At 42.3% G+C, this 21926-nt stretch overlaps 1 protein-coding gene across 1 annotated transcript in view; it reads right to left on the bottom strand.

The window, feature by feature from the left end:
• Positions 1-16722, bottom strand: part of LOC110526373 (polypeptide N-acetylgalactosaminyltransferase 18) — a 90100-nt gene extending 73378 nt beyond the window's left edge. The window contains exon 1 of the mRNA XM_021607289.3: positions 13221-16722. Within this exon, the coding sequence (XP_021462964.2) occupies positions 13221-13458 (238 nt within the window). The 5' untranslated portion in view covers positions 13459-16722. The remainder of the gene's footprint in view (positions 1-13220) is intronic.
• Between the last annotated feature and the right edge of the window lie 5204 nt (positions 16723-21926).

Genomic DNA, 21926 nt, shown 5'->3' with positions numbered 1-21926 from the left:
TAGGCTGATCACCGAAAACAACGAGACAGCCTATAGGGAGGTCGTCAGAGACATGACGGTGGCAGAATAACAACCTATCCCTCAACATAACGAAGACTAAGGAGATGATTGTGGACTACAGGAAAAGGAGGACCGAGCACGCCCTCATTCTCATCGACGGGGCTGTAGTGGAGCAGGTTGAGAGCTTCAAGATCCTTGGTGTTCACATCACCAACAAACTTGAATGGTCCAAACACACCAAGACAGTCGTGAAGAGGGCACGACCAAGCCTATTCCCCCTCAGAAAACTAAAAAGATTTGTCATGGGTCCTCAGATCCTCAAACGGTTCTACAGCTGCAACATCGAGAGCATCCTGACTGTTTGCATCACTGCTTGGTACGGCAATTGATCAGCCTCCGACCGCAAGGCACTACATAGGGTAGTGCGTACGGCCCAGTACATCACTGGGGCTAAGCTGCCTGCCATCCAGGACCTCTACACCAGGTGGTGTCAGAGGAAGGCCCTAAAAATTGTCAAAGACCCCAGCCACCCCAGTCATAGACGGTTCTCTCTACTACCGCATGGCAAGCGGTACCAGAGTGCCATTTCTAGGACAAAAAGGCTTCAACAGTTTTTACCCCCAAGCCATAAGTCTCCTGAACAGGTAATCAAATAGCTACCTGGACTATTTGCATTGTGTGCCCCGCCCAACCCCTCTTTTACGCTGCTGCTTCTCTCGGTTTTATCATATATGCACAGTCACTTTAACTATACATTCATGTACATACTACCTCAAATCAGCCTGACTAACCGGTGTCTGTATGTAGCCTCGCTACTGTTTCACTGACTTTTTACTGTAGTTTTTATTTCTATACTTACCTATTGTTCACCTAATACCTCTTTTGCACTATTGGTTAGAGCCTGTAAGTAAGCATTTCACTGTAAGGTGTTGTATTCGGCGCACGTGACAAATAAACTTTAATACGGCAGATTTTTTTATGGAATATCTAGGCATACAGAGGCCCAATATCAGCAACCATCTCTCCTGTGTTCCAATGGCACGTTGTGTTAGCTAATCCATGTTTCATTTTAAAAGGCTAATTGTTCATTAGAAAACCCTTTTGCAATTATGTTAGCACAGATGAAAACTGTGGTTCTGATTAAAGAAGCAATAAAACTGACCTGGAGCATCAGCATTTGTGGGTTCGATTACAGGCTCAAAATGGCCAGAAACAAAGACCTTTCTTCTGAAATTCGTCAGTCTATTCTTGTTCTGAGAAATTAAGGCTATTCCATGTGAGAAATTGCCAAGAAACTGAAGATCTTGTACAATGCTGTGTACTACTCCCCTCACAGAACAGTGCAAACCGGCTCTAACCAGAATAGAAAGAGGAGTGGGAGGCCCCGGTGCACAACTGAGCAAGAGGAAAAGTACATTAGAGTGTCTAGTTTGAGAAACAGACGCCTCACAAGACCTCAACTGGCAGCTTCATTAAACAGTACCCACAAAACACCAGTCTGAACGTCAACAGTGAAGAGGTGAATCTGGGATGCTGGCCTTCTAGGCAGAGTTGAAAAGAAAAAAAGCCATATCTCAGACTGGCCAATAAAATGAAAATATTAAGATGGGCAAAAGAACACAGACACTGAAAAGAGGAACTCTGCCTAGAAGGCCAGCATCCCGGAGTCGGACCTGATCACGTGAAGGGCATTGGTTAATAAGAATTTAGATATCCGAGAGAGCCATGTGAGTGTTTGGACCATTCCTGACCCCTCCTGTCTCAGCCACCAGTATTTATGCTGCAGTAGTTTATGTGTCGGGGGGCTAGGGTCAGTTTGTTATATCTGGAGTACTTCTCCTGTCCTATTCGGTGTCCTGTGTGAATCTAAGTGTGTGTTCTCTAATTCTCTCCTTCTCTCTTTCTCTCTCTCGGAGGACCTGAGCCCTAGGACCATGCCCCAGGACTACCTGACATGATGACTCCTTGCTGTCCCCAGTCCACCTGGCTGTGCTGCTGCTCCAGTTTCAACTGTTCTGCCTTATTATTATTCGACCATGCTGGTCATTTATGAACATTTGAACATCTTGGCCATGTTCTGTTATAATCTCCACCCGGCACAGCCAGAAGAGGACTGGCCACCCCACATAGCCTGGTTCCTCTCTAGGTTTCTTCCTAGGTTTTGGCCTTTCTAGGGAGTTTTTCCTAGCCACCGTGCTTCTACACCTGCATTGCTTGCTGTTTGGGGTTTTAGGCTGGGTTTATGTACAGCACTTTGAGATATCAGCTGATGTACGAAGGGCTATATAAATAAATTTGATTTGATTTGAGTGAGAGGCGCTTTGGAGTGCTACAGCCAGGAGGAGGGAATTATACAGTGCCTTGCGAAAGTATTCGGCCCCCTTGAACTTTGCGACCTTTTGCCACATTTCAGGCTTCAAACAAAGATATAAAACTGTATTTTTTTGTGAAGAAACAACAAGTGGGACACAATCATGAAGTGGAACGACATTTATTGGATATTTAAAACTTTTTTAACAAATCAAAAACTGAAAAATTGGGCGTGCAAAATTATTCAGCCCCCTTAAGTTAATACTTTGTAGCGCCACCTTTTGCTGCGATTACAGCTGTAAGTCGCTTGGGGTATGTCTCTATCAGTTTTGCACATCGAGAGACTGAATTTTTTTCCCATTCCTCCTTGCAAAACAGCTCGAGCTCAGTGAGGTTGGATGGAGAGCATTTGTGAACAGCAGTTTTCAGTTCTTTCCACAGATTCTCGATTGGATTCAGGTCTGGACTTTGACTTGGCCATTCTAACACCTGGATATGTTTATTTTTGAACCATTCCATTGTAGATTTTGCTTTATGTTTTGGATCATTGTCTTGTTGGAAGACAAATCTCCGTCCCAGTCTCAGGTCTTCTTCCAGAATGGTCCTGTATTTGGCTCCATCCATCTTCCCATCAATTTTAACCATCTTCCCTGTCCCTGCTGAAGAAAAGCAGGCCCAAACCATGATGCTGCCACCACCATGTTTGACAGTGGGGATGGTGTGTTCAGCTGTGTTGCTTTTACGCCAAACATAACGTTTTGCATTGTTGCCAAAAAGTTCAATTTTGGTTTCATCTGACCAGAGCACCTTCTTCCACATGTTTGGTGTGTCTCCCAGGTGGCTTGTGGCAAACTTTAAACGACACTTTTTATGGATATCTTTAAGAAATGGCTTTCTTCTTGCCACTCTTCCATAAAGGCCAGATTTGTACAATATACGACTGATTGTTGTCCTATGGACAGAGTCTCCCACCTCAGCTGTAGATCTCTGCAGTTCATCCAGAGTGATCATGGGCCTCTTGGCTGCATCTCTGATCAGTCTTCTCCTTGTATGAGCTGAAAGTTTATAGGGACGGCCAGGTCTTGGTAGATTTGCAGTGGTCTGATACTCCTTCCATTTCAATATTATCGCTTGCACAGTGCTCCTTGGGATGTTTAAAGCTTGGGAAATCTTTTTGTATCCAAATCCGGCTTTAAACTTCTTCACAACAGTATCTCGGACCTGCCTGGTGTGTTCCTTGTTCTTCATGATGCTCTCTGCGCTTTTAACGGACCTCTGAGACTATCACAGTGCAGGTGCATTTATACGGAGACTTGATTACACACAGGTGGATTGTATTTATCATCATTAGTCATTTAGGTCAACATTGGATCATTCAGAGATCCTCACTGAACTTCTGGAGAGAGTTTGCTGCACTGAAAGTAAAAGGGGCTGAATAATTTTGCACGCCCAATTTTTCAGATTTTGATTTGTTAAAAAAGTTTGAAATATCCAATAAATGTAATTCCACTTCATGATTGTGTCCCACTTATTGTTGATTCTTCACAAAAAAATACAGTTTTATATCTTTATGTTTGAAGCCTGAAATGTGGCAAAAGGTCGCAAAGTTCAAGGGGGCCGAATACTTTCGCAAGGCACTGTATATGTATATATACATATACACATACATACAGTGGGGAGAACAAGTATTTGATAACACTGCCGATTTTGCAGGTTTCCTACTTACAAAGCATGTAGAGGTCTGTAATTTTTATCATAGGTACACTTCAACTGTGAGAGATGGAATCTAAAACAAAAATCCAGAAAATCACATTGTATGGTTTAAGTAATTAATTTGCATTTTAAACAAAAACTAACAGATCTGTGAGAGCCGGAATTCTTACTGGTTGGTAGGTGATCAATAAAATTATGTTCTTAGCTCTACATTTTTTGAATGGGGCATGCTTATTTAAGATGGTGAGGAAAGCACATTTAAAAGAGCAACCAGGCATCCTCTACTGATGGGATGAGGTCAATATCCTTCCAGGATACCCGGGGCTAGGTCGATTAGAAAGGCCTGCTCTCTTAAGTGTTTTAGGGAGCGGTTGACGCACGCAGGCAATGAGATAGTGATTGCTGAGATCCTGGTTGAAGACAGCAGAGGTGTATTAAGAGGGCAAGTTGGTCAGGATGATATCTTTGAGGGTGCCCATAGTTACAGATTTAGGGTTGTATCTGGTAGGTTCCTTGATAATTTTAGGGCATCTAGCTTGATTGTAGGATGGCCGAGGTGTTAAGCATGTCCCAGTTTATGTCACCTAACAGTACAAACTCTGAAGATAGACGGGGGGGCAATCAATTCACATATGGTGTCCAGGGTACAGCTGGGGGCTGAAAGGGGCCTATAACAAGCAGCAACGGTGAGAGACTTGTTTCTCGAAAGGTGGATTTTTAAAAAGTAGAAGCTCGAATTGTTTGAACACAGACCTGGATAGTATGACAGAACTCTGCAGGCTCTCTCTGCAGTAGATTGCAACTCAGCCCCCTTTGGCAGTTCTCGCTTGTCGGAAAATGTTATAGGGATGGAAATATCAGGATTTTTGGTGGCCTTCCTAAGCCAGGATTCAGACATGGCTAGGACATCCGGGTTGGCGGAGTGTGCTGAAGCAGTGAATAAAACAAACTTAGGGAGGAGGCTTCTACCGTTAACATACATGAAACCAAGGCTTTTACGATTACAGAAGTCAACAAATGAGAGCGCCTGGGGAATGGGAGTGGTGCTGGGAGCTGCAGGGCCTGGGTTAACCTCTACATCACCAGAGGAACAGAGGAGGAGTAGGATAAGGGTACCGCTAAAAGCTATAAGAACTGGTCGTCTAGTGCGTTCGGAACAGAGAATAAAAGGAGCAGATTTCTGGGCACAGAAGAATAGATTCAAGGCATAATGTACAGACAAGGGTATGGTAGGATGCGAGTACAGTGGAGGTAAACATAGGCATTGAGTGATGAGAGGTTGTGTCTCTAGGAGGCACCATATAAGCCAGGTGAGGTCACCGCATGTGTGGGGGGTGGAACAGAAGGACTAGCTAAGGCATATTGAGCAGGGCTGGAGGCTCTACAGTGAAATAAGACAATCACTAACCAAAACAGGGGACATCGCAACGGAAGAGCCTGTTGAATCCACCTCGGACGGTTACGTCGGTGGACCAGTCATGATGGATTGGGCTCCGTGTCGGCAGCAACGGGTCCAGGCAAATTGGCAAAAGAGGTATTGTAGCCCAAGAATTGGCTGATGGACCTCTTCGGCTAGCCGGGAGATGGGCCTAGCTTGAGGCTAGCTCCAGGCTAACTGGTGCTTGCGTCGGGACAGAGACGTTAGCCAGGAGTAGCCACTCGGATAGGAGCTAGCTAGCTGCGATGATCCGGTGTAAAGGTCCAGACCTTGCAGTAGGAATCCGGAGCGGTAGTAGAGAAAAAACAGTCCGATATGCTCTGGGTTGATATCACGCTGTGCAGACTGGCAGGAATTGACCGGACTGAGGCTGGCTGATGTCCGAGTTAACGGTGATGACCGCTAGCAGGGGCTAACTGACGACTAGCTAGTAAGCTTCTGATGGGGGTTCCGGTTCTAAAGTATAAAAAAAATAGCCGATCAGTACCAAATTGGGTGAGGCGGGTTGCAGGAGAGTACGTTCAGTCCGTAGATGGAAATTGAGATAAAAAATATTTACGAAATATATATGAAGAAATTATATATACACGGGACAAGACAAAACATATCCAACTGCTATTGGAACAATGGGCTGTTGAGAATATTATCAAATGCTTGTCAAATTGTGAATGAGTGATTGACGAAGTTTGTGCAGCCTGCAGAACAAACAAATCAGAGCTCATGCCTAAATCTAAACATATAACCCAACGTTTATATCACAACTAAAGTTACATAAATAACTCGATATTAATCATATATCAGGAGCTGTTTCTTTGTTAACACAGAATAGCATGCACTTCTTTGGAAATCATTTGTAGAAAATATCCTTTAATTTTTATTCAGCTATGTTCAATTGTATTCTCCATACTATAAAATAATGTGGAATCTAAGCAACTCTTGTCTGCTAAATGAACTAGTGTAGCCCACAGCCATATGGCTAATATATGGACAACTCAGAATGCTGTACTGTTCTTCTGAAAGACTACATTTTCTTCATATCATGTTTCTTTAGACCGGGCTAAAATTAATCATGGATTTACTGTGATGGTGTAGTCTATATTAAATGGATTAATTAAACTTTTTAAACTGTAGATGTTCCAAAGGTTGCATCAGTGGCTTGTAGGCTATGCGTGGAAGCCAGGAGATGCTAAATGTGTTTATGTTAATTAACAGTAAATTGCCGTGAGACCGGCAGTTATTTGCTTGACAATCACCGACTGACAAAATGTCATGACCCCCACAGCCCTACTTGGAACATGTTCAATATAATGATAGTAATGTGTAGTCTATTATTGGTAGTAATAATGTGCACTAAGAGAAAACACAACAGCATGAATTTAGGCATGTCTTTAATGCGCACAGGGCAGATTGTGATTATATGGATTGGTAATAACTATTATGAATAACAGGACGTGTTTCAGCCCAGTGGACAAAAGTGGCCAGATGCTAATTGCTATAGCGATTTTAATAAACATCTGAAAATAAACCTGTGTGGTGTGGGTGTTGCCTTCAGGTGTTTTGCGAGGAATCCTGAAAAACAATTAGATAACAGGAGAATTTAGCGGCACTAAGTAATTAAGTTCCAGGGTAAAAATTATCAAATGAGACATGGTGATAATTGAGGCTGATTTTCAACATCCTGTGGGTATGAGATGCCTTAGTAGCACCCTCTTGCAATACATCAGCACAAATGCCTGTCTGCAGTGGAGCGCTAATTTCTGTCAGGATCAGGGAATGTTCAACTCTGGCTGATTGGGCCGATACTCACAGCTACTCACAGGTTCCTCATTCCCTCTAATTAACCAGCAATTAGGTCCCATTGCCGCTAATTAGAATCCCCTGCTCAAGATATGGGAGCAAAAAAGTGGCTTCTCTGTAATTGGCTGCTTCATACACTCAATAGTTAGTATAAGTTAGAAAGCCTCTCTACTCAGTACACTCCGTAATGAGAACACTGATGCAGGAGGGAGTTGTTTCACTCACTGACTGTTCAACAACGACATAGCAACAACCTCAATAGTCTCACAGCTACGCATGTGCCAATTAATAACTATCATAGAATAACAAACAATGACAGTTAGTTAGGTCCATTCGGTTCACTTCTGTATCAGTGATGGATTATTATGGTTGTTTTATGAGCCCTGTGAGCAGCCAGTGAGCAGGGGACAAGATGAGACATACGCGTTTTGATTAACATCCCAATTAGGGTTAACAGCGATGAATCCCCGGGCAGGTCACTGGTGATGCAGCCTCCTGCGGAGTATCCTCCTTCCTTCCTGTCATCTCTTCCTTCAGTCTCTGGGTTGTCAATCCAGTTTTACACCAACGTTCAGCAGAATACAGATGTAGGATCTTAATTGGAGCCAGTTTGCTACAGTGGTTAAAATATCCTGCAGCAACAGGAAATGTGGATTATAATTAAGACATTTTTGTAGAGGTTGATACATTTTTCATAAGGGTAAATCCAGTCTGAAATGTCTGTGAAAATGTCAAACTTCAGAAGCCCTTTTAAACCTCAAATATACTGCATTTGAAAGTTCACATGCAACAGGGTGATCAAATTAAGATCCTACATCTGTAATCTGCTGATTCACAAGGGAGAGGCGTAGAGAAATTAGGCATGCAATAAAGAACAACTCTTCTTTTCCTCTTTGCCAATAGACTCCAGCAATACCCTACCTTAAATGTCTTAACCTGCAGACACTACCTACGGAATAATATCTTCATTACAGATACAGGATCTTAATTTGATCACTGTGTTGCAGGAGAACCTTCCTGAAATGCAGAAAATGTAAAACGTGTAGTGTATTTAAGGTTTAAAAAAGGATTCTGAAGTTTGGAATTTTCCTTTGATTTTCCCTTTATTCCCTTGCTTTTCCCTTTGAAAAATGCATCAACCCCTACAAAGATGTCCATTCATGATAATCCACATAATACTCCACATTTCCTGTTGCTGCAGGATTATTTTCCTGCTGTAGCGAAATGGCTCAAATTAAGATCCTACATATGTAAATATCTCCAGACCTGTTTTTGAATGCAGCCAGACTGTGCTGTGCTCTGTATGACCTCGATTTGCACCACTGTGCCAACCCTTCCTTCATGCTTGTCAGGGAGTTTCTATATGAATTCCTAAATAAGAAAATGTGTTTGTGCATTTCCCCTGTGTAGTACATCCTGGTATGTTTCCTGCTCTATGAGAAAACATTCCTACTCATAAATAAATTAATACAACAAACACTAATAGGGTATTAGAAAACTAGAAAGACTGTAGAACTCCAGAAATAATACGTTATTTTTTGCTCAAACCCAAATGTTGCTTTCTTACTCAGAGGCATGAATTATGAAGTATATAGGATGGCAGATGAATATGGGTAGACAATCTAGCATGTAAAAACAAAGCACTCCAATTTGTCTAAGTTACTGTCACCTTCACTCAGCTTCCTCGTTTCGCCACATGGAGATGAGCCTTCCCTAAAAAGCCTGTCTGGTGGAACACAAGCTGTCTTTGTGCCCATGTGTGCACTTAGCAAATAGACCGGGCAGATATGAGGGACTGAGACAAATTGCTTTGGATGATGGTGGGGTAGAGGAGAGGAAGAGTCTGCATTGGGACCATCTTAATCAAGGTAAAGCCAGAGAGGGCTGTCAAACGCTTTTGTTTCAGTGGGACACTTCTAAACGCTGTCCTGAATTATCTGCACTTTGCTTTCTAGATATTATAGCAGATACGGAGTAAACCGTAAAAATAACCCCCTCCTTACACTTCTCCAGCAATGAGACATGAATCTACCTCAGAATCAGAGTAGTGACTAACAACAATTACATGAAGATACTATTTTATCATTTAATTCAAATAAACAAGGAACAGTAGCCTTGAAGAAGTGCCATAGATATTTTCCTGTTTAGAGTAAATTGTCAGGGGAAACTCAGAACTGAAATACTTGCAAAGGAGGTTACAATTTCTAATTTATTCAGATTTTCTTCATGATGTTTTTGCCCTCTGGATACATGGTAATTAATTGTTTTCATTAGCAATCGTCCTCCTGTGCATTTGTTTAACTGTAATTCAATAATCGTTCCATTACTGGTAAAGGAAATCAACATTCTGGAGACTCCCTTTCCCCTCCCTATCCACACTGTCACACTTCAGCTCTGCTTCAGCACACTTTCACTGACACCACATTCACTTAGGATTGGTAGATCTTTGTCATTCCAGTAAGTTTACAATCCCAAAACCACTACATACATTGAGGCTGTGCTCTGTAAAGAACAGACACGCTGTAGAGAAATTACAACATTTCTACTTGATTATCATGGAACTAATGTTACCCTGACACCCACATTCTACCAATCCACAACCTGCTAAGGGAGTTGTGGGAGTTGCTAAGAGGAATTCTGAGAGAAAAAAAAGGAAGTATGGGAGAATGATACTGTATCTGCACTTCCCTTTGAGGGAAAAGGGTTACAGCATATCTGCATTCTGCTCTGAAATGAGGATATTCATTGGTCTCTGAAGAGTAGGCTACATAAAGACTGTCAGTGAAAGGAAGCAGGGTACTTAACTAAATATCTAATGAAAACTTTCTGACAGACTTCCCTAGTATGTCAATCAAATGTTAGTCTTTCATGCATGAAGTAACAATTACAAATACAAAAGTAACCTGGCATCGCCAATGATTTGATTAATGTTTTGGGCAGCTTCCCAACCGTCAGCAGATCAGCGGAACACGACCGGTTCAGCCCTAATGTTAGATCAAGAGAACCACTTGTTTGCGATCCATATTTAACCTATATTCAGCAAGTTAAGCATTATGACTCTTGATCAACGCCTGCAGCCTCTTGCAGTCGTTATGTGTCAATCAATATTTAATTGAAAGGATATAGGGGCAAACTGACTTGGCATGGCAGATTATGTGGAGTGATATTTTAGTGGAAGCAACAAGGCAGATAAGTGCTCTGTAGCCAAAACCATGCAAAAAGATAATACCATCAGATATACATTTCTTGTTCCATTATACAACATGTATTACTGGCCCTCCAGCAAGGAGCGTATAACACACACACTCTCTCACTCCTCTTCTCAAGAGTAAACACTCATTATGATTTAGAGGGCTTTTCAATTGATTTGACAGGTTGATTTGATTGAGGCATCATCATCATCATCATCTCCCGCTGAATCAGCGCCATTTAATTAGTTATCCCCAGGGGTAATATACAGCCCCTGAGGTTAAATCAACCAGAGGACCACTGCCTTCTCACAAAAACAATCACCATTAAATAGACCCATACTGTCTTTTATTTCCTCATGTTCAGAGGGGAGATCTATAGTAAAAAAAAAAAAGTCTGAGGCACAGCTGTACTTTATGGAAGAAAACTCCTTTGGAGTTCTGTCATGTCTAAATTCATATTCACTTTTTGATGACTCAAGAAGACCTCAGGTGAATTCGCAGTTACCTGTGTAGAGGAGCACTCGGAGTGGCTCAAAATGTGAGTGCTGGTATGCTCATAAAAAGCCAGGTAAACACATTGCAGGAGGAAAGACACTTCACACTTACAAGACAAAACACCATCATTCGGAGTGGTTGATGCCTGAATGATGCCCAGTGTTATACAGTGCAAGACACAGTTATGTCTCTGTACAAGAACACTCCGTCCATATTTGGTTGTCACATACTAAATGGTTTAGAACGATAGTCATTTGTTCAGGGTAAACAAGTGTCATGGCAGCGCATTTATTAATAGAGGACTGTGTAAGTTGTTGTCCGTTTAGTACAGCAGCACCCTCACACACATGCATTAACAGTATGAAGCCTTTTGGGAGTATGAGGAAAGCCATAGAGTGCAGTAACAGCACTTATGGTGGGCGTGTGTGGACTTGTCAGCTACGCAAACTAGAAATGTTTTCATTCTTGGCACTTACATTGGCAAGATAAACAGAACTCTAGATGTGTTCTGAGTAGTAGTCTTCCTAGTTTACTATTCTACAAAATGAATCAAAATATTTTATGCCTGCCCAAGCCATGTCTTCAAACCTCTCTCAAACCTGAGGCCCACCTCTAATAGGGTGATTGATGATACATTCCAAATCAACATGCATGTACAGGTGAGTTACAGTGCATGTTATATCAGTCCACCCTCCATCCATACAGTATAGTGCTATAGACAGAGTGCATTCTGTCCTTCCAGCTGTGTTCTGTGCCACATTGAATTGATCTTTACAATCTGACCTAATGCGACATTTCCCCTTTTGAGTAACACAAATAGTCAAAACATTTCCTGAGGAGATAGGCAGACACTCTTACACAGAAAACGTACAGAGCGCTGTTCAACAGGCTGCTCTCTGTCAGTGCCAAACAGTGAAATGTAGTCTTGGCACCACAAAGAATGTTTACTCAACTGACCAGCCAGGCTTGACTATGTACGGTGCCTCATAGCTCAGTGAAGTCCACCTCTGCCCGTGACCTAGGGATGGGTGCCTCCCTGTCTGTCTGTAACTCATACTCTACCTGTCCTCTCTTCAAATCAGAGCCTGGGTAACATTATTCTCAAGTTGACAATAGTAAAGCTCAAATCATGACACAGAAAGGGAGGGAGAGAATTACAGTAGGAGTATGGAGGGGCAAAGCCTGAAGGAATTTGAGAAGGGAATTCCAGACATTCCCTAGAACACAAGAGTAATCCAAAGTCAAAAGGATATTCAATATGGTCTAAAAAATAAAAATATTAAAAATAAAAAAATATATATCAGCTTCCCATTAGATTAACTGAATTAATGGCACCATTCTGTTGCATTTGAGCTTGTGAGATGATAATACTATAAAGTACAGTATAAAAAAAATTGTCTGTGGAAGTTCACTTGTTGCAAGTTCAACAGTGTCTCCAACGCTATGTCTGGGGAAGACAGACCAACGTCTGTTTGGGTACAGTTTATACTGTGTGTGCCGTATTACATTGACATAACATCCTTCAAAATGTAGTCCCAGTACATTTGACATGGAGTTTATAGCTCAAAATAGATGACATTGTAGCAGATACATACAGTATGCTGGGCTAGTTTTCACATTCTACACTACAAACTGTAGACAGTCTTGAGACAGTCTGAGAGAATTAGACTGTTTTCTACTATTGGCCTAACATAAAAACAAACTTCAAGAGTTTCATAATAAACCTGATGAACAGATGCAAAAAAAAATAGACAATTATGCCAAAATGTATAAGGAGACAGACTTGGGTTTTGAAAAAGGTTTTAAGCGTCAGCATGTGAGAGACAGCAAACGGAACAATAAGGTTGAGTATAACTGCAGCTATACATTTATTATATGTATATTTCACATGGTGGGAGAAGCTATTATGGTCACCAACACTGTTCAAATTATAATGCATAGACTACTAGGAATTTTGCCCCCAGAGTATCAATGGCCTTTGCAATGATCTCATTGTCCTTTTCCCTTTCTGTCACATGGTCCAGACAGGCACACCATTCGAAGTAAGGAGATGACAAATGGCGGTCACATTATTCACAAAGGACAATGTTATGGTCATCTTATGTTATAAATCAACAATGTCATTATTTGCTGCGTTTGGAGATATCGACCTAAGTGAACGAGCCTATATCATGAATAAATCACAAACCATGCATTCAATGCAATTAATCATATGCAACTCAGAATCTATCAAATGCCAATTAAAGGATACTTGCTCACTGTAGTGGTTACTTTACCTTGTATGTGCTGGTTGACCACATTCTCAAGTCGATCAAGTCTTTCTATGATCCGTAGGGTTTCCCCCTTCTTGTCGCCTTCTAACTTTTTCTCTGGGACAGGCATAGGGACTTTGATGTATACATTCGCGATATAATTAGTGACCCATCCAACATAGAGGAGACACACGATGTTGGTCATGCCACTCAAGATCACGCATGTAGACACCAAAGTTTTGGTTCTCCTGGTGCAAGCCATCCCGACATCCCTCCATACAGCCAACAAAATTCAGATTACCAGAGGACAAGTGCGACTGTCGCCCACCAAAATCATAGAAATGTGCTATGCGCGTCACTTGAGAGCAACCTGGATAAATTACAACTCCACAACGTTGCAATTCGTTCTGCAAACGCGGGCAACGGAGCCAATATCCGCACTGTGTCTTCACACGCAGAAGGCTATGATTTAATCCAAATAGGTAGGTCAAAGATTTAAAAAATATCTCAGTTGTTGGAAAGTAAAGTTGATTGCCTTGGTGACGAACGTTCCCTATTTCGCTTAATTTGCAAATCCACACCAGTCGCGATTTCACCGACCGACAGAAGGCGTGTGGAACATACGTTCAACCGCTGTCCAATGAGATACGATAGTGAAATTGTGTAATAGGCTACTGTGCATTCATTTCCACAATTATCCATTTCGATTAGAATGTGGGAGGGTTTTATTGTGAACGTTTTCAATTGTGCTAATAATTAATAGATAGTAATTGCTCGTTTACAATGTCGCAGCAATTATTAACTGTAATTGTTTCAATATTTTCCTATTTTGACATCAAGGTAGGCTACTGTACAGTCCAAGAAGTCATACAATGATTCAAGTTTGATTTTACTGTTTTCCAATCAAGGAAAAGATTAAACCTAGGCTACCATTTATATAGCGAAATGTGACATTTACATTCTTGTCAAATACTTATTTATTGTCACATGCCTTCTTGTCATCCACAACCTGTCACATACTAAGAGTAGGCCTAGTAAACGTATCCTAGAGATGACAGCATATTAAATATAGCCACCTTTACTGACAATCAGACTGACTGGCTTGGAGAAAAGTGGAATCAGTTGGTATGTCATGAACTTGTGATAAAAGTATCCCCATATTGCTTATGGTAATTGTTGACACCTAATGGTTTCTGTATCCAAATAAATGTTTGACCTATTTTTTTTACAGTGTCTCTCCCTGCAAATTGAACATTCAACTTTGTTTCCAATGGATGAAGCACTGAGCATGAGAGATCACTAGCAATACTTAATTAAGCCACAAGATAGAGACACTGGGACCTAAATGACAAGGTGTATTATAATTGTTTGTTCACACTACTTCATCAGTTCAACAGGAGAGGTTCATGTTAGAAAATGAACACGTTTATCTCATAACAGTGTCCTGCTTGTTGCTCGTAGATTAAGTCTATTCTCTATCCAAAGGGAGGAACACTGGACAACCCAATTACTACATTTTGATTGATCATCACAGTTACGCTATGTGAGGACACAGTGGAGTACACAAACAGACAGCCAAACAAAACAATAAGGTGCTGAAACACATTCCCATTTTCATCCTCATCGTCATCATTATTATTATAATCAAAGTCGCTTAGAACACACATTATCCTTGCATGCACAGCAACATACTTAATTGCACAATGGCACAGAAATCAATATTTGCTGTGTGCATTTAGGTGTCCCTGAGTGAGAAGCCTACTTGAAACAGGCTACAACTGTTTGGGTAGGGACCATGGTGAAAGCATTTGGCCCAGTCCTTCCATCAGTGGTCTTAGAACTGACCCCATCATGCACAGTGGCTCCTTCTGGGGGGAACTCAGTGTGCCCAGTTGCTCCTGCTGTGTGCATCAGACAGGGCCTGATCCCTCTCCCCCTGTATTCCTCTGGAACATGAAAGCATGAGAGAAATGTCACCCCTCAGGCCTAAAAATGATTTCACCCCTGCAGGCCTGAAAACGGTAATAAGCACTGAAACATCTCAACAGCCGCTCAATGGGGGGCATCATGGAAGATGGATATACAATATTATATTGTAAGGTTGAGAAGGCTATTGATCTCTGATGCCAGCGTGAGTTCAGTGGGACATTGAGACTTTGACTTTATGCCTCGTAGGGATGCAAATGTGCTGGTGCAAGCCAATATTTCCTCCCCTCTAACGAGTGATTCAGTGCTTGAACGATATGGTGTCATTATTTTGTAAAGTAATGGATTCACAGTAAAGCAAAGATAACATATTCAGCACCACAACGATTCTTTGACGCATCGTTTTGCATTGTCTTTTACTATAGACACTGCATTCTGAAAGTATTCAGACCCCTTGACTTTTTCCACATTTTATTACGTTACAGTCTTATTCTAAAATGGATTCAATAAAAATGAATCTACACACAGTACCCCATAATGTAAAAGCAAAACAGGTTTTTAGAAATGTTTGCTAATTTATTATAAATAAAAAACAGAAATACCTTATTTACATAAGTATTCAGACACTTTGCTATGAGACTTGTAATTGAGCTCAGGTGCTTTCTGTTTCCTGTTTCCATTGATCATCCATGATATGTTTCTACAACTTGATTAGAGTATACCTGTGGTAAATTCAATTGATTGGACATGATTTGGAAAGACACACATCTGTCTATATAAGGTCCCACAGTGGAAAGTGCATGTCAGAGCAAAAACCAAGCCACGAGGTTGAAGGAATTGTGCTAGAGCCCCGAGACCGTATTGTTTCTAGGCACAAATCTGGGGAATGGTACGAAAACAATTAGGCAGAATTTAATGTTCCCAAGAACACAGTGGCCCCCCATCCTTCTTAAATGGAAGCAGTTTGGAACCACCAAGACTCTTCCTAGAGCTGGCCGCCCGGCCAAACTGAGCAATCGGGGGAGAAGGGACTTGGTCAGGGAGGTGACCAAGAACCTGATGGTCACTCTGAAAGAGCTCCAGAGTTCCTCTGTGGAGATGGGAGAACCTTCCAGAAGGACCGCCATCTCTGCAGCACTCCACCAATTAGGCCTTTCTGGTGGCCAGACGGAAGCCACTCCTCAGTAAAAAAGCACATGACAGCCCGCTTGGAGTTTGCCAAAAGGAACCTAAAGACTCTCAGACCATGAGAAACAAGATTCTCTGGTCTGATGAAACCAAGATTGAACTATTTGGCCTGAATGCCAAGCGTCACGTCTGAAGGAAACCTGGCACCATCCCTACGTTGAAGCATGGTGGTGGCAGCATCATGCTGTGGGGATGTTTTTCAGCGGCAGGGACTGGGAGACTAGTCAGGATCGAGGAAAAGATGTACGGAGCAAAGTACAGAGAGATCGTTGATAAAAAAAAACCTGCTCCAGAGAACTCAGGACCTCAGACTGGGGGCAAAGGTTCACCTTCCAACAGGACAACGACCCTAAGCACACAGCCAAGACAAGACAGGAGTAGCTTCGGGACAAGTCTCTGAATGTCCTTGAGTGGCCCAGCCAGAACCTGGACTTGAACCCGAATGACATGCCCCACTGTACACTAATTTCCTTTCCCTTTTGTTGTGACGCCGTTAATGTAATTTAAATCGTCTAGTTGTATGAAACTTTAATTTGGAAAATTGGTATTTGCATCTGCTCAGAGTGCAGGCCCTTTGTGAATGGCTTCAGTGGCAGTTTTGTAAGTGCCAAGCACACTGCAGCTGTGGGAGAGAATGGAGACTCAATTAAGGGGCACAGCAGAAAGCCAGGCTTATTCCGCAGAACCTAGTCAGAGTGGAGAGGTTTTTGTAAAAATCTCAGTCCAAAGCATCATGCTGTAATTCTCATATCTGCTGGAATATAATGTTCTTGGTGCAGTGGGGCCAATGGATTTTCTGTTGTGTACCTGTTGGAACAAAATGTTTCCCAAAACCCATTCTGATTCCCTCTTCATGCTGGCTGCTTTTAGAGATGACAGATCTCTGTGTAATGCCTCAACTGTTCCTCTGATACGAGCAGCTTCCAACCCCCCTTTTCCTGTCGCCAATCAAGAGGAACTAATTTATACCTTTTTACAGGTCAGCCCACTCTATACGTTGTATTCATAAATCCCGCTGGCCCCATGGTCCTCTTGTGAGGTTTGTTGCAGTGTGACCAGAATATGACTTTTGTGTAGATCCCTATTGCTAAAGCACCGAGTTTCTCAGCCTCCTCTCCCTCGGGATTCCTAATGGGCATAAATGGCAGTATCAAAGTCTGGTATCAGCATCCAACCAAAAACTACATTTCTCAATATGATCTGAAGGAGAGCTAGAGGGTCATTGGCACTCAGTGTCTTAGTCATCACAAACACCAGTCAAAGATTGCAGCAGGGCCAGACTCACAATAGATGTGATGAAAGAGAGGCAGGGAATGTTGCCCCAGCAGGCCAGTTGTGTTTCCAACACCGGATTAAAGGCGAATAATTATGACAGTTCTTTGCCCCTGACAGACGTCTGCACTGCTTAAGGAGTTTGACCAAACATATTTATGCCACAGCAGGGAGGTGGCAGTTGCCCTCTCAACCTTCGTTGTGGGACACTCACAGTCCCTGCCTCTTCAGAACAGAATGAATTACTGGCCGCCTGTGTGGCTGGCCTTGATTACAAACTTGATTAGAGAGAGGATGCCACAAGTAGAGAGCACCAAGCAGCCTCAGCATCTCTGGGAATTAAAAAGCTTTAACAATTGCGTTGATGGGGAATTTGTAAGGATCAGTAGGGGAAGACATTATGCAAACACAATTAGAAGATGTACCATCTGCTTATCATTTGATATCAAATGTATTCCTTTATAATCCCATTAGAATCACATCACATTTGAACATAGAGGGCATTGTTATTTAAATATATTTGATCATCAAGATTTTTATTTCATTTTTTATTTAACCAGCTAGGCTAGTTGAGAACAAGTTCTCATTTACAACTGCGACCTGGCCAAGATAAAGCAAAGCAGTTCGACACATACAACAACACAGAGGTACACATGGAATAAACAAACATACAGTCAATAATGCAGTACAAAAAGTCTATAGACAGTGTCTGCAAATGAGGTAGGATAAGGGAGGTAGTAAGGCAATAATTAGGCCATGGTGGCAAAGTAATTACAATATAGCAATTAAACACTGGAATGGTAGATGTGCAGAAGATTAATGTGCAAGTAGAAATACTGGGGTGCAAAGGAGCAAGATAAATAAATAAATACAGTATGGGGATGAGGTGGTTGGATGGGCTATTTACAGATGGGCTATGTACAGGTGCAGTGATCTGTGAGCTGCTCTGACAGCTGGTGCGTAAAGCTAGTGTGGGAGATATAAGTCTCCAGCTTCAGTGATTTTTGCAGTTCGTTCCAGTCATTGGCAGCAGAGAACTGGAAGGAAAGGCGGCCAAAGGAAGACTTGGCTTTGGGGGTGACCAGTGAGATATACCTGCTGGAGCGCGTGCTACGGGTGGGTGCTGCTATGGTGACCAGTGAGCTTAGATAAGGTGGGGCTTTACCTAACAGAGACTTATAGATGTCCCAGAGCCAGTGGGTTTGGCGGCGAGTATGAAGCGAGGGCAAGCCAATGAGAGCGTACAGGTCGCAGTGGTGGGTAGTATATGGGGCTTTGGTGACAAAACGGATGGCACTGTGATAGACTGCATCCAATTTGGAGGCTATTTTGTAAATGACATCGCCAAAGTCGAGGATCGGTAGGATGGTCAGTTTTACGAGGGTATGTTTGGCAGCATGAGTGAAGGATGCTTTGTTGCGAAATAGGAACCCGATTCTAGATTTATTTTTGGATTGGAGATGCTTAAAGTGAGTCTGGAAGGAGAGTTTACAGTCTAACCAGACACCTAGGTATTTGTAGTTGTCCACATATTCTAAGTCAGAACCATCCTGAGTAGTGATGCTGGACGGGTGGGCAGGTGCGGGCAGCGATCGGTTGAATAGCATGCATTTAGTTTTACTTGCATTTAAGAGCAGTTGGAGGCCACGGAAGGAGAGTTGTATGGCAAGATGGGATCCATTTGTTTTGGATCCCAGTGTCAGCCCTGAGGAGACATGACAAACAACCACTGGTCTCCTCTGCTGCTCCATCTCATCAGCTTCACACTCATGCGAGAATGAGTCAGGCCCTTATACAGTATGATCAGTGTGGTCCATTCCTCCCAGCTAACAGGCATACAGCCCACTGCATCTGTGATTTACTACAGTGTGGAGGCAGAGGCTTGTAGGGCTACCTGGGTGTGATGTAAAATGGCAGTGCTTATTTTCATCTGGCTCTGATTATTTCCACTAACATCAGAATTCATATCAACCCCACCACTCCTGCCCAGCCTCCATTCCTTTCATTTAACCTTGCCATATCTATCTACATTACAGTATGTGTCTTGGAAATCAGTCTTCAGACTATCCTAAAAAAAAACATAGACTTGGATTTTTCCAGGTCAGTTGAAGTGTTTTTTAAACTAAGTTCTAACCCTGCACAGTTCATAACAAGGTACAGAACTGGCCTTAAGCTCTTCTGCTTCAAGTTATGGCATTAGCGCTTTAATCAAAGCGTATAGAAAGCAGATGGCAACTCTCCTTGGGTTTAGACCACCGTATTATTAATATGATATTCTCTGTCTTTAATCACTCTGATGACAGACATGGCTGACAGATGGCCCTTAGGTTTTGAGGCCATCAAATCATGAAGTGCTAATGTCTAAATAGATTTATGCTTATTCCAGCCCATGCTGCTTATTCCAGCCCATGATGCAAATATACTCCATCCTCTTTAACCCAATACATCTAGTCCTGACAGTGCTTCCGCAGTGACATAGCAGTGTGTTGTCATTAATCTTGGGGCCCATGTGCCTGTCATCTCACATTTATGTCTAAATTGTATATATATATTTTTTTTAATAAATAATTTTGACAGTAACCCTCCTTTTTAATTTTCACATGTAAATTAAAAAGGAGGGTTACTGTTAAAATTCTTGTGTTGTCCAATCTACAGTAGGTGAGTCAGACAATATAGTTTCCATGAATCGAATTAGCCTATTTCTCAACAGCGCCGGCAGCAGCCCGCCTCGGCCTCATCACCTTATTGCCTATCAAGTTCCAAAAGGTTAGGTGAATCGGATCGAACTCGGATGGAGAGTGAGTGAGTTGTTCAAGGTGGATAAACAATAGTCAAGACCAATTGGTGCACAAATACGCCACCAAAAAAAGCTTTATCTGATCAAGCTCGTGCCAAATTATCACATCAGCAAAGCTACCCCATCGTCCTCGTTTGATGAAACACCATCACAGCTGGAAGCTAGTAGGCCTAGTCATGCAGCAGCTAACACTAGCAGCCTCCCAATCTCGACAGAGACCCAGACTTTGCGGGGTTCAGAGAAACTGCCCTAAGCCAGTAGAGACAGGGTCCATTAATCAACATACCTTACACTGGAGCGGGTGCTGTATATTTATAGTCTGACCTTTACATTACAGAGAGAACAATGATTCACTGTGAACAGATGTAGGAAGTTTTACGTCTATTGTTTAAGTACCAAGGACGCAATCTGAACTATAGCTTGCAAACATGGATGTGACTCAACCCATGGTGCTTCTAGCTAGAAATTCATTTCCTCTTTGCGAAAACTTGCTAGAGAGGAATATTACAAAACTAAAAAGTCTTGCCAGACACAGAACAATACTTAACTAAACTATGCTTGTCAAACTACATTATGCAGTGGTGTAAAGTACTTAAGTACAAACACTTTAAAGTACTACTTACAGTAAGTCGTTTTTTGGGGGTACGGTGCATTCAGAAAGTATTCACACCTTTTGATTTTTTCCATACATTACAGCCTTATTCTAAAATGGATTTTTTTTTTTTTTTTTACCTCATCAATGTACACAAAATACCCCATAACAACAAAGCAAAAACCGATTTAGACTTCTTTTTTTAACTTTTTTTGTTGTTGTTGTTGAAATATCACATTTGCATAAGTATTCAGACCCTTTACTCAGTACTTTGTTGAAGCACCTTTGGCAGCGATTATAGCCTTGAGTCTTGTTGGGTGTGACGCTACAAGCTTGGCACACTGGTATTTGGGGAGTTTCTCCCATTCCTCTCTGCAGATCCTCTCAAGCTCTGTCAGGTTGCATGTTGAGCATCGCTGCCCAGCTATTTTCAGGTCTCTCCAGAGATGTCGATTGGGTTCAAGTCCGGGCTCTGACTGGGCCACTCAAGGACATTCAGAGACTTGTCCCGAAGCCACTCCTGTCTTGACTTGGCTGTGTGCTTAGGGTCGTTATCCTGTTTGCTCTGCTCATCTTTCCCTTGTCTCGCAGTCCCTGCCGCTGAAAAACATCCTCACAGCATGATGCTGCCACCACCATGCTTCACCGTAGGGATGGTGCCAGGTTTCCTCCAGACGTGGCGCTTGGCATTCAGGCCAAAGAGTTCAATCTTGGTTTCATTAGACCAGAGAATCTTGTTACTCATCATCCTTTAGATGCCTTTTGTCAAACTCCAAGCGGGTTGTCATGTTTGTTTTACTGAGGAGTTGCGTCCGTCTGGCCACTCTACCATAAAGACCTGATTGGTGGAGTGCTGCAGAGATGGTTGTCCTTCTGGAAGGTTCTCCTATCTCCACAGAGGAACTCTGGAGCTCTGTCAAAGTGGCCATCAGGTCCTTGGTCACCTCCCTGACCA

The sequence above is a fragment of the Oncorhynchus mykiss genome, chromosome 6, assembly GCF_057628025.1.
Source record: "Oncorhynchus mykiss isolate SJ-2025 chromosome 6, ASM5762802v1, whole genome shotgun sequence".
Taxonomy (NCBI): Eukaryota; Metazoa; Chordata; class Actinopteri; order Salmoniformes; family Salmonidae; genus Oncorhynchus; species Oncorhynchus mykiss.
The sequence above is the reverse complement of the archived record's forward strand: the minus strand, read 5'-3'. Positions and strand labels throughout refer to the sequence as shown.